Here is a 14,022-nt window from a genome sequence, read left to right as displayed (position 1 = left end):
GCTGCTGTGATGTTGTTGCTGTTGCTGAGATGCTGTGGTGATGCTGCTGTGATGGTATTTGTTACGATGAGGTGCTGCGGTGTTGTTGGATGTTTGCTGGTGTTGTTGATGTTTGGAAGGGTGCAGGACTTTTTGTCCAATCTGTAATAGATCAGGTTTTCATTAATGGGGGTTGTCATTAGGTGTAAGTTCGGGCAACTGCTGGTGTTTTGGATGGAAGGGTATGGAGGGGGTATTTTGTGTGATTTCATATCAATGTTATTAGTTTGTTATAGTGGTGCTTGAGGGATGCCTCTTGTAAAACTATAAATCTTTTAAAAAATTATAAATGAGTTTCAATTATTTTTGCCGCTACAAATTTTTCGTTAAAAAGTAAAGCTTTCTCGACAAATAACTTGTCGGTAAATGTGTAGCCAAAGATTTATTTTTGCCCACTCATATTGTGTTACTAAAAGTGTATTTTTTGCCAATGCCAATTTGTCGTTGCCAAAACTAAAGCTTTATCGACAACCAAATCGTTGGCAAATGGCAACATTTACCGACGTAAATGTGCCGCTAAAAGTTACTTTTCCCCACTCATATTGTGTTAGTAGAAGTGTATTTTTTGCCAATGCCAATTTGTCGTTGCCAAAAGTAAAGCTTTAGCGACAAACAAATCGTCGGCAAATGGCAACATTTACCCACGTAAATGTGTCACCAAATGTTTACTTTTGCCGACGCATAGTTGTTGCTAAAAGTATATTTTTTGCCCATGCAAATTTGTGTCGCGAAAAGTGCCACACAATCATCATATTTGAATGACTTTTACCAACGCAAGGTAAATTGCCGACGATGGATGGAGGCTTTAGTGACGACTATGTTCGTCGCTAAAGGTATTACTTTTACCAATGCAATGATAATTTCGTCGGCAAAAACTTTTGCCAACTCACTTTTGCCTACGGGTTGCCAACGTAGCTTTGTGTGTCGGCAAAACTCTTTGCCAACAAATTTTTCCTTTTAGCAACATATTTTGTTGTGTTGCGAAAAATGCAATTTCTTGTAGTGCCTTAAGAAACTTGAATTCAAGGTGTTAACACCCCAAAATCACCAAACGATGTCGGTTTAGCACGAAACTTGACACACACGACCGCCTTGGCACGAGAGACTTGTGGGAGAAGACGGGGCTTGAACCGGGTTACCGGTTTGGGAGTTAGAGTCGGATATCACTCTAGGCAAACTAGTTCCTTAAGAAACTTGAATTCGAGGTGTTGATGCCTCAAAATCACCAAACAGCGTCGGTTTAGCATGAAACTTGGCACATACGACCGCCTAGGCATGAGAGACTTGTGGGAGAAGACGGGACTCGAATTAGGTTCCCGGATTGGGAGTTAGAGCCGGATTTCACTTTAGGCAAACTTGTTCCTTAAGAAACTTGAATTCAAGGTGTCGACGGCCCAAAATCACCAAACGACGTCAGTTTAGCACGAAATTTGGCACACACGACCGTCTAGGCACAAGAGACTTGTGGGAGAAGACGGGGCTCGAATCGAGTTCCCAGTTTAGGAGTTAGAGTCGGATATCACTCTAGGCAAACTAGTTCCTTAAGAAACTTGAATTCGAGGTGTTGACGCCTCAAAATCACCAAACGGCATCGGTTTAGCACGAAACTTGGCACACACGACCGCCTAGACACGATAGAATTGTTAGAGAAGACGGGACTCCAATCGGGTTCCCGGTTTGGGAGTTAGAGCCAGATTTCGGATTAGGCAAAGTAGTTCCTTAAGAAACTTGAATTCGAGGTGTTGACGGCCCAAAATCACCAAACGACGTCGGTTTAGCACGAAACTTGGCACACACGACCGCCTAGGCACGAGAGACTTGTGGGAGAAGACGGGACTCCAATCAGGTTTCCAGTTTGAGAGTTATGGTCGGATTTCTGTCTAGCCAAAATTATTTACTAAACTATCTTTGTAATTATATAGTAGTTAATTTTTTTATGTTTTTCTGTAATTAAACTATTAACACAATTATATTGTCATTAATTATTTTTATTTTGTTATTTTCAGATATTTCCTAAGTAGCAGTTTGCTTCTTATGGAATGCAGGCGTGTAAAGATTATGACTAACTTTTGTTTTTGTAACCCACGGAAGAATCATGACGAAAACTTTTGTTTTTGATTTACGTTATTTAGATTTGTGAACAACATTATGTATGTATTATGCAACATTATGTAGTGGGATAATTTTGCTGAGGTGTTGCTATGAATGGAAGAATATTTTAATTATGGATGAATTTTTATTTATATACTGGACTTTTTATATTATTATGTAATTATCGGTTTTTTTTTTTAGTTATTTTTCATTTAATACAAGTCATTTTCATATTTTTAATAATTTTATTATAGTTTTTTTTTTTTTTTTGAGACGGCACCATACACACCGTCTCAAAAAGAAAAATAGAATCAGGGTTTTTTGCGATGGTAGAAATGCTGTTGCAAAAGATAGGGGAATTGGTTGAAAAGGAAGACCTTTAGCGACCGTGTTATTTGCCGTCGCCAATAGTACTTTAGCGACGGCATTAGGTGCTGACTCAAATAACCCTTTAGCGACGGTATTTTTGTCGTCGCAAATAACCCTTTTAGCGACGGCAACACAGTGTCGTCTCAAAAAAACTCAGATTTTCACGCGTTAATACCGACAGCATTTTTCCGTCGCAAAAAAAAAGGCGACGGCGTTATACCGTCGCTAAAAGCCTTTTGCAACCCCTTTTGTTGCAACCCCCCACTTGCCATCGCAAAAAGCCAGTTGCCGTCGCAAAAAATCTTTTGAGACGGCGTTTTGTGTATTTGCGACGGCATTTTGCCGTCGTAAAAAAGCAATTTTTTTGTAGTGATACAACTTGTTTTTTGCTAATTGCTAAATGCCACTCTGTACTTGTAATTTTGTGAAAATTCCTACTTTGCCTCCATAAAATAAAAAGTTACATATTGCACCTCTAGTTTGTAAAAATTACACTATAATATAGTTTTGTAAAATAAAGTAGGACATTTGGCCTAGTGATTATGTAACACCATTGGTGGTGTGAGATTGCGAGTTTAAATTCTATGGAAAGAAGTTTGATACTTTTTATAGTAGTTTATTTTTCCTTTTTTATAGGGTTGCATGTAATTAGTAGTGGTTGTTGAACATGAGTTGGTTTATTAGTTGTCAAGTGTTTTTTTCCTTTCTAGTTATTATGGGCTACTGGTTTATCTGATAATATAAATATTTTTTATATTTGTCATTACTGTTCTGTTTATTGAAAGAAAAAAAAAGTAGTTTTGCTCTTAGTTTTCACTATATATTGTGCAAAGTGTAAATTTTAAAAATTATAAGAAACAAAGTACAATTTTCACAAAACTAAGGATAAAAAAGTATAATTTTTAATTTTACAAAGTATCAAAGTGCAACTTTAATAGAACTAGGGGCAAAGTAATCATTAATTCTTATAAAAATCTATAAACATGACTAAAATAGTACATGAAAAAACATTTTGAGTGATGGCAAACCAAAACAAAAGGAAGAGTATATAACTAAGACCTATCATTTGTTTTTAAACTAAGAATAAATCAAATTAGTTTAGAATTTTAGAACTGAATAAATTTATAAAGTTGATCAGATTATATATAGATATCCAACAAATGGTTTCCTCAATTATCCTTAATTTTAGGTCCAATTTAAAGGGATGATGATTGCATCGACACATAGAACACCTTCGTTGCCAAAGTTATTTTCTATATATATGAGAATAATCAAATCTATCCCATATGCAATTTCTCAATCACTAAATTAATTTTGATTATTTTAAATTTTTGCGAGTGTAGTCAAAGGTGAAGTGCTTGGGAAAATTTAGTCATCCAAATCTAGTAAAGCTGTTGGGTTATTGTTGGGAAGATGATCAATTGCTCCTAATTTATGAATACATGCAAAAAGGAAGCTTAGAAAGCCACCTTTTCAAGAGTAAGCAACACTTTTACTTCAACCAAACCAAAACCCTTCATTTCACATGCATTAATTCATTAAAATGTGTTGATCTAAAAAAAACAAAATTGTTTTTAAAAAATAACAAAGTGTTGTGTATATATGTTGCAATGTTGTGAATGGTGCAGGGGGTTTAGAACCACTTTCATGGAAGACAAGGCTTAATATAGCTATTGGAGCAACTCAAGGCCTCGCATTCTTGCACACGACAGAGAAGCAAGTCATATACCGCAATTTTAAGGCTTCCAATATATTGCTTGACGGGGTAAATGAAGTTAAATTAAACTTATTAATTGACCTCTTTGTGCATTACCGTATAGATAGATTGATTTGCCATTAATTTGTTTAAAAGGCTCAAGTCGTCTCAACTTCATATTTAAACATGAGAAAAGCTAAGCCCAACCCTTTTTATATCTCCAGTGCTAATTTCCATCAATCTCGTTGATTTTTGTAGGACTTCAATGCAAAGGTTTCAGATTTTGGGTTGGCAAAGTTAGGTCCCATATATGGCAATTCACAAGTGACAACGCGCATCATTGGCACGTATGGCTATGCTGCTCCTGAGTATGTCGCAATTGGTATGACCTCCCCCTATCCTTCTCTTATACGAATAGTAGCCAAAGTCCAAGAATGAATATACATTTTTTTGTGCAAAATCAATTTATATGAAAATATTTTCAAGTGTAAAATATTTTAGGCTGAAAGAAATGGAGCCTTAATCATGTCTTGTTTAATTGATATAAGAAGTTTAATTTAAAAAAGTAAAATTTGTTTGGTTTTTCTGTCATTTTTGTTTTACTTGGTCTATTTTTTTAATTAAATTTTTTGATCTAGAAAGACTTAAAAAATAATTGACTACTTTTTTTTTTTTTTAAGAAATTGTTTCTTATAGCATTTGTCAAGCCTCATCTAAGTGGTTTGGAAAAATGATTTACACATAACATTTGTAGAACTCATCCAAAAGATGTTGCACTAATATTTTTTGAATTAGAAGCCATAATGTTGGTATTTTGGTTTGAAATGAAAGAATCACTAAAAACCACATATCATTCTATGCGACAATTTTTGACATTTTTTTTTTTTTTGGGGTCATTGACAAATACTCAATTTTGAACCCCTTCCTTCATATTAGTTTGGAGTTTGGAGTCTCATAATTCAATAACTGCAAGTATTTTGAAGCAATGTCACAATTTAATTTAGGGATGGATGATCCTAAGCCATTTTCATCTTACTAGCTTTTAACACTCAAAGACTCGTCATGAATTTATGACAATTATAAATTTTATTTGTTTGTATAATGGTTCAAATATCAATTCGACAACAATGATCAATAATGAATTTTCAAGTCATTTGTACGTGAAGAGATGTACAGTTTTGGAGTGGTGTTGCTTGAATTATTGACAGGTTTAAGGGTGCTCGACATGAATCGACCCAAGGGTGAGCACAATTTGATAGAGTGGGCTAGACCCTTCCTACCCGACAAGAGGAAATTGAACAAAATCATGGACCCAGGGCTTGAAAATCACTACCCTTCAAAAGATTCATTCCAAGCAGTTGAACTTATACTTCAATGTCTTGAATCTGATCCAAAAAACCGGCCCTCAATGGAAGAAGTTTTGGAGACTCTCCAACAAGTCAATGCCATCAAGATGAAGATCATCATCCTCCAATGAATTCTCATCGTTATGGTCATGATCGATCTCTGCTTCACCACCAAAGGTACAGTGGAAATGGTGGAGGTCAAGGTGGAGCTCGCTCGCCCTTGCCTAGACCTCGCGACTGATTATTTACATGGCAAGTTTTATGGACACATATGTGAATGGAAAAAGATGTGCATCAAAAATCACTGGTGATTTTTGTAAACGAGATTTTAGGTGATCGTATCAGTGTTGTATGTGAATTGCGATTATTGTTTCTTATGGGCTCTACACTTCCATAGGAACCCCCAAAAAAATGTACACTAGCTATTGCATATGTTATAGGTAAATGTTAATTAATACTCCTGAAGTAATGTTTAATATTTGTGAAAAATGTAAAAGGGTTTCATGTTCTTTAAAATATATTTTTTGATGTATTTTTCACCTGCACCTACAGCTACAACTTGATTAGGGCATCCATGGTAAACATAAAATACCATACACCGTATACGCTGCTCGTATTTTCTTTGTTGTAGTTCCAAACACTCTCTCTAACTGAGTATTTGTTGATATTGTGCAGAGAAAATAGGGACAAAAGATCCCATTCTACAAGAGAGTTTCTTTGCCAGTATGGTGCATAGCATGTTGTTTGGCTCTAAAAGAAAAGTTTTACTTTTTGAGAAGCTGGGTTTCAACTCGAATTGTTGTTTATGTAATGTTAATTTTCTCATACTCTTAATAAACTATAATTCTATTTGATTGTTCAAATTGAGGCCTCGTTTGGTAACAGGCTAAACAAAATTTAGCGAGCTTATTCGCGAAATTTTATGAGATAAACAAATTATAAACTATACTTGTATATGAGATTAAAGTTATAACTAAAATTTTTTATTATATAATTATATATACAATATATATATATATATATAAACATACTATAAAAAAAAGAAATAATAATATCTACCATATTTATAGTATTTAAATATATAAATAACATATTTATCTTATTTTTTTATACATTTTGTTTTTTATTAGCAAAAGAAAAGAGAACTTTATTGATGAAGAAGAAGATTATTACATCAATAAAGGGAAAAAAGAGGGATGAGTGCAACAAGCATAATAGTGAACCAAATCAATCCCAACTAGGTTGGCACCAAAAAGATCACTCAATCATATGCTAGCATAACATCAAAGGATGGTGAGGAACCAACCATAAAACAAAAAACAAAAAAACCCAACCACACCCAAATATAATATAGCCACACCTAATATACAATCACAACCCAATACAAACAACCAGCAACAACCCAAACATATCATCACAATAAAGCAGCACCCATAATGCACTACCCATATAAACCAGTAGCAATCCCAGCTCTACATAAACCAGCAGCAACATCACTGCAACCAACCTCTATACCACCAGGAGCAGCTTCATAACAGCACATACCGGCAGCACACTAACCTTATAAACAATATCTGTCTCTAGATTAGTACAACTACTGTACCTGAAAAGACCGAATACCTTCTACCCAATTCAACTTCTCAACCCAATTCTCAGCCAGCCATCCACCTTATAAATATAAAGCATCTATTGAAATAAACTATGGCTCTAAAATTCAAATTTTCGCATAGGATTTATTTGGTGATGCTGCAACCAAGAGCATAGATTTAAGATTAGGATTCAAATTAACAGCACATACAATGCCAAACAGAATTGGCCAACTGATACACCCCAGAATTGTGCAGACAACCAACACAAACTTCACAGAATTAAGCAGCCAATACACCAACAACAGCCCCATTACCCTGAATAACAAATCTGCCGTACATTTAAAACAATATCATGCACTAAATATTGCAAATCCTTCAGACTAGACTTCATCTAGAGTGCCACTCTGATTTTAACCAATTCTTCCAAACTCACAAAATCAGGTTTAGCATTATTAAACAAACAGTCATTACGTAATTTCCGCACTGACCATAACATTGCCAGAGGAACTATTCTCCAAATCATACTCACATTCTTTCTGACCTTAAAACCAGCCCACTAACTCATCAAAGACTGCACTGAACCAGGACTAGCCCAAGACAAACCCCACCAGCCCACAATCCCAAACCATACTTTCCAAATACAACTACAATGCATCAGAAGATGATTCTGTGTCTCCACCTCTGACTTACAAAATATATGGAGCATGTTGGCATTTGGTTTTAACACCCCAATCCTTTGCATAAATATAGCAGACTTCATCCTACTTCTCCATGCTAACCATGACAAAAACTGAACCTTTGGGGGCGCACTATTATTCCAAATATCCATGACAAACTTGAGTTTAGACCCTTTACTCATATCCAACCAATTCCACAAAGAAGCTATAGAAAATACTCCAGATGGATGGGCCAACCAAGTGCACTTATCCTCATAATGATTTCTTAAACTGGGTGCAACTTGAAGATATTCATACAAATTAGAAAGCTTCACCTCTTCCCAAGCAAAGAGTTGTCTTCCAAACAAAAGGTTCCAGTCATCACCTCCAGTTTTCCTTTGGAAAAAATCATACACAGAGCCATCTTTATGAACTGATAAAGAATAAAGTCTAGGAAAACAATAGATAAACTCTGATTATTGCACCAAACATCCACCCAGAATTTGGACCTAACACCATCCCCAATGACAATCTTAAAATTAGAAATGAAGAAATCCCTCAAAGAGGGATTAGATGAAGCTAAAAGCAGAATATCCTTCCACAACAAAGACACCCTGTAGACACCCCATTTTTGACCGACCTTAAGACTCAGACGTCATCGTCTGTGCACTCGGTGATTGTGCATGTTTGTGCTCGTTTTGAGTTTCCGGAGCCTTCGGCTGAGCGCCTTGTCTCGGGACCTCTTAACTTTCTCCTCTTGGCCTGGTTTTTGGACCATGCCTTGCTGCCTTTTCCTAGAGGGAGACGAAGGCCTGTAGGGCACTTTTTGTAGCCATAAGCTACCTTTCTCTCTTGTAGGCCACTTGTAGTGGCCCGTAGACTAGTTTTCGGGGCTTCTAGCTGAGTGCCTTACCTTGCGGACTCTTGTCTTTCTTCTTTTTGGTTTGTTTTTGAACCAAACCTTGTTACCCTTTTCCTGGAGGGTGGAACAGGGGTGTAGACCAGTCTTCCCCCCTGTAGACCACTTTTCTTCCCTACCAGCCACTTTTGGTGGTCGGAGGTGGCCGGCAGCCTGTCACCACCTTCTACTCTCTTTGTAGACCCTCTTCCTCCCTTGCTGACCAGTCTTATTCCCTATAGACCACTTTTTGTGGTCGGTCGACTAGTGAGAGTGGTCGGTCGACCACTTTAACTGGTCGGCGGCCTTTCTGCACTTTTTGCAGATATTTTCCTTGCCAGTTGTGCCAGCTGTTGGGCACAGAAGGCATTGCACCAAGCCTCTAGCTTGTCTAACAAGCTTGAGGCATGAATTCTATATAAGGGCACTTCCTCCGTCTTGTTCAAGGTTCATAAATTTGGATTAGGGAAAAACATATCTCTCTCTCTCTCTTGATTTCTCCCTCTCTTTCTCTCTATATTTATGCTATTTTGTGCCTTAAAGTGAGTTTTGTTCACACTTTTGCACTAAACACCTAGTGAAACACCTTCACTCTTGAGCTGAGGTTCTTGGAGGTTGCATTTGAGTGATTTTGGCTTGGTTTTGCCTCAGAAGTGGCTGTTCTTGTTGTTCTTCAAGGGTGAGTCCTATTCTCCCTTTTAAAGCTTTATTTTGATTGCATACTTAGCCACCTTTGCATGCTTCTTTTGGCTTAACCTTCAACTGCAAAAGCCTCTAGTTTAAAGTGTTTTAAAAGGTTGTTTGAGGCCTTGTTTGAGTTAGGGGTGTCTCTCACTCTCTTGTGCCTTATTTGCTTAACTTCTTACTATCTTTTAAAGCTATTGGAACCACCTTGTTTTGGCCTTTTAACCACTGAATTCCAGAGAAATTTCAAGGATGGAACATGGGTTTTGAGACCCAAAATGGATGGGGGTGGTCCCCCCCCTCTTGTGTTTTGTTTGCATGTGTTGTTAGCTTAACACTTTGGCATGCTTTTCTACCTTCATAAGGCTCTATCTTAACATGTTTTAGGCCTTATTCTAACATGATATAACTCTGTTTGGGGTTAGTTTGGTTGCTTCTTACATGCTTCATGTACTTGTAGTGCAATCCTCTTAATTAGCCTAACATGCTCTATGCTTTGGACCACCATTTTAGCATGTTTTTGGCTCCACTCCAGCAGGCTTTTACTCATATTTTGGCATGCCTTAGCTCTAATTTTGGTCGACAAAGTCACCTCTTGCATGGTTTATGCACTTGTAGTGCAAATTTGTTCACTAGCCTAGCTTGTTTGGTCTTTTGGACTATTGATCTAGCATGTGTATGCTTTACTCCAGTACATTTTTGGCTTTGATTTAACATGATTTAGGTCTGATTTGAGTGGTCTTGGTCATGCATGCTTGGCTTTGCATAGCTATAGTGCATTTGGCTTTGCTAGCCTTAAGCTTTGAGACCTCTAGCATGTCATATTTGAGCTTCTTTCATGGCATGGCATCATTTGGCGTGTTATTTCAGACCATATACCTCCACCATATTCTCGCATTTATCATCTATTTGTTGTGTTTGGAGAGTTGTGCCTTATGCTTCACTTATGAGCCAATATGTATGCATGCTTGCCTAAGCTTTTGGGTTACCATCTTAGCATGTTTTTGGTGTTATTTTACCATGTTGCAACTCTAATTTTTGTTGGTGAAGTCATCTCATGTTTGGTTTTGGTATGTGTAGTGTAATCCCACTCATTGGCCTTGCATGCGTCATGCTTTATGCCTCCCATTCTAACATGTGTTAGCACTACTCCATGTATGTTTTGGCATTGTTTTGATCTGCCTTGGGACTATTTTGAGTCATCTTGGCCCTTTGGGGCTTGCTTGATACGGCTATGGTGCAAGTACTGTAGTTAGTCTTGAGTTTTGAGCACCCTACTATGCTATATTTGTGATGGTTGCATGTTTGGACATCGTTTAACATGTTATTTCACAGCATGTACGTGTGTCATGTTCTCACTTCTTTCATTCCTTGAGAGCTTTTGAGAGTTGTGTCTTTGTGCATTGTTAATGAGCCATCAAATGAGCATGCTCTCCTTGTGTTGTATGCCTTGATCTTGACATATTTCAGCCATTGTTTTGGCATATTCAACCATTGTCCGGGGTTGGTTTGACCATTTGAGATTGATAGTGCATGCCTCATGTGTAATATGTTTCATTAGCTTTGATGCCTTAGCTTTTAAACATGCCATGCATGCATTGCTTACATGATAGTGTCTTGCGCATCTCACTTTAACTTTGAAGGTTAATCATTTTGTTTGTGTCGCATGTGTTTGGATTGGACGTTAATCCAAACACAAGGAATGTCGCACGTTTCATACTCAAAGTGATAAACGTGTAGCATTTCTTAGTCGCTGACCCTCTTGATCAAGCATGATAGAGGTGGAGGCCCTTATGTGTTATTTGTGCATTCATTGACATTGACTTGTGCAAACTTGGTTTCTCGGCCATCGTGCATTGCGATGCTCGGTTGGTGGCTCAAGAGTCGAGTACCGCGCTCCCTTCAGCTTGAGAAATGATAAGGAGGGTGGTTATGCACACATATCTTGCAAATACACTACTATGCCCCTTGTTGTTCTCTGTTGCAGCAAAACTGGAGTTTGGCAAATTTTCTGGCCGGCCGACTAGTAAGGGTGGTCAACCGACCACTTTTTCTAGTCTACAACCAATTTTTCTGGTCTACAGCCCCCTTTTCTAGTCGGCAACCCACCAAGAGGTCCCCATGTTGAAGCAAAAGCAATAGTTAGTACACTTTTCAGAGATCAAATCAAATACAAACAGAGGCAATTCTGGGCATAGCAATGGATTTCCGAGCGAGGCGATCGAGCATGCATGCACCCCTCCCCCCCGAGGACCTCTTTTAACTGCTTTAGCTGCTTTACTTAATTAGCTAATTCGTCGGTTTTGTACTTAATTAGTTAATGTGCTTAATTAATCGATTTGTTTTGTAATAATTAATTAACTAGGAATAGTTAATTAGCTTTGGTTTGTAATAATTAGTTTAATTAGCGTAGCTAGTTAGCTTATTATTCAGACCCTCCGTCGAGAGGGCAAATGTTGTAATAAGTGTGCGTGTGTGTATGCATGTCTTCCAACCCGCATTTCTTTTTCCCTTTTACTTAACTATTTTCGATGGTTAGTCTAGGGCATATTTTATTTAGCATACCTTATGACTCGCATGCGTGCATCATTCATTCGTATTGCATGCACCGGGCTCGGCGCATCATTCAAACTACATTGTATTTCAATTCCTATTTGAATACATGTATCAAGTGTAGCATTGTAATAACCCCGACCCCTAATAAACGTTAGGTCATGATTAAGTATGCCTAATAGTGATTTAGAAGAAATCTGGAATTTAATTTGCATATGTATTGCATCATTTTTGTGTTTTTATCTGTTCAGTGTTAAATTATCTGTTTGCGTTTCATGTTTTAAATTGAGGATTGAAGGCCTTATCGGCGGCCGAACTAGAAATTGATTAATGTTTTATGATCGTCGGAATTTATATGATTTTATGGCATGTTTAATTGAGATGTGTTTGGGTATGATTAAATTAGATCAAATGAGCTAAAATTACATAGTTGGTCTTAATTACAATTTTGCCAAGATAGTGGGCCACCTTGTCTAAACATGTTGAAGCCTTAGCACACCCCATTCAAACACATTTCCTCAGCTCGTTTTTGTTGTCCTAACCGACTAGAGAGAGAGGAATAGGAGAAATCGTGTGGTCTTCAAAGAATTGCTTGGAATTTAGGAGGATTAAAGGAGCCATACATATTTGAACTTGTACATCTTGCATTCAAGGCTTAAGGCAAGGGAATTCATCTTTTTAGTTATGAATTTAAGTCACTTCATACTTGGTCCATGATAGATTGGTGACTGGAGCTAGAAATTGGTTTATAATGTTGATTTGGGTAGAGATTCATGCATGCATGTTCATAACATAGCATTTGGAAGTGTTTTCATGAGAATTCTTTGCATGCAAGGCCATATTCAAGTTATAGTCCATGAGTTCATCATGAATTGGAGTTTAATCTTGCATTTGGACATATTGTAGAGCATTGGATTTCAAATAAACACTTGCATGATTCATACACATCATGTTAAACTGAACACATCATAACAATTAGTAATGTAACCAAATTAATATCAAATGCATTTCAATATCCCAAATTTTATTCAAATATCCAACTGTACTAAACATAAGAATCCTAAAATGCGTCTAACTATATCCAACAATCCCAAACATAATAATTCCAAAAAGTATATAAACATTCAACAGAAAAACCTATAAAACGAAACAAAGAAAAATTAAATGAATGCCAACGTGCAAAATGATATATATCACTACTGAGCCACGAACATCCATCACCAACCTGTGAACAAAGGATAAAAACATGAGTATTTTATTAATGCATTAACTTCAACAATAATATACAAATATAGTTAAAATTAATCAGAAAATTATTGTGAAGCTATTGTTTTATCAAGCTATTGCATACAAAGGTTGTAATGCTAGGATTGTAATACAAAGTTTATCTAATTTTATATTGTTGACACATGTTAGGATTGGTTAAATAAAGTAAATCAATTTAATGAGGTGTCAAATTTACCTCTATTTCAACCGAGAGAAGTTTCATCCTCCCTTACATCCGATGCATCCTCCCCGACATTGTTGCTTGGAACTAACCCCGGAATGTTTGCTAGATCTATCCCATTTTTTGCTACCAACATTTGAATGATAGTTTGCATTGTACTCATGTTTTGAGCCTGGTCAACTAACTGCTTTCCTTGGTCAGCTAATTGTTGTCGCTGGTCAACTAACTGCTGTTGAAGAACAATCACCTCGAAGTTAGGAGCCTCAAAATGTGTAGAAGATGAAGTACTGTCCTTGCGGATCCCGTATCCCTTCAAGTAGACCGACCTCTTCCCAAGTACTTCTCTGGAAATCTGGTCCTCAGACAATGGATGTGTGACACTAGGTTGAGATTGCTCAGCGATCTTTGAAACCATAGTGACCTATGAATGAAACATAAATAAGCTTAAAACATAATATCAAAATGCAAACATTTATTATTGAAATTGAAATAGTTATGGTTACATGATGTTCCTCCGCTGTGTTATTTATCCACACTCCCCCATGTCGGTGACGTTTGTGGGTGTCCTCGAATAGTTTCGTAATAGTCGGTTTGCTTCCTTGTACCTTTCATTTCATTAGATTTTCTAGTCAATCAAAAAATTCTGTATTTATA

At 37.0% G+C, this 14,022-nt stretch overlaps 1 protein-coding gene and 1 pseudogene across 1 annotated transcript; one reads left to right on the top strand and one right to left on the bottom strand.

Annotated features, from left to right (window-relative positions):
• The window catches only part of LOC145789137 (putative serine/threonine-protein kinase PIX13), an 81,148-nt pseudogene that overhangs the window by 45,757 nt on the left and 21,369 nt on the right, over positions 1–14,022 (bottom strand).
• On the top strand, positions 90–5,672 carry LOC114286754 (putative serine/threonine-protein kinase PIX13). The gene is made up of 5 exons (XM_082873190.1): positions 90–155; positions 3,843–3,978; positions 4,128–4,264; positions 4,454–4,578; positions 5,342–5,672. The coding sequence occupies exons 1-5, from the start codon at positions 90–92 to the stop codon at positions 5,670–5,672; spliced, it is 795 nt and encodes a 264-aa protein (XP_082729316.1).

The sequence above is a fragment of the Camellia sinensis genome, chromosome 6 (genome assembly GCF_055761805.1).
Source record: "Camellia sinensis isolate YWXY chromosome 6, ASM5576180v1, whole genome shotgun sequence".
NCBI lineage: Eukaryota > Viridiplantae > Streptophyta > Magnoliopsida > Ericales > Theaceae > Camellia > Camellia sinensis.
The sequence above is the reverse complement of the archived record's forward strand: the minus strand, read 5'-3'. Positions and strand labels throughout refer to the sequence as shown.

Coding starts and splice junctions, on each gene's coding strand:
- LOC114286754 (XM_082873190.1), top strand. CDS start 90: ATGTTTGCTGGTGTTGTTGATGTTTGGAAGGGTGCAGGACTTTTTGTC. Junction 156..3,842: donor TCCAATCTGTAATAGATCAG/GTTTTCATTAAT, acceptor TTGCGAGTGTAG/TCAAAGGTGAAGTGCTTGGG. Junction 3,979..4,127: donor AGAAAGCCACCTTTTCAAGA/GTAAGCAACACT, acceptor TGAATGGTGCAG/GGGGTTTAGAACCACTTTCA.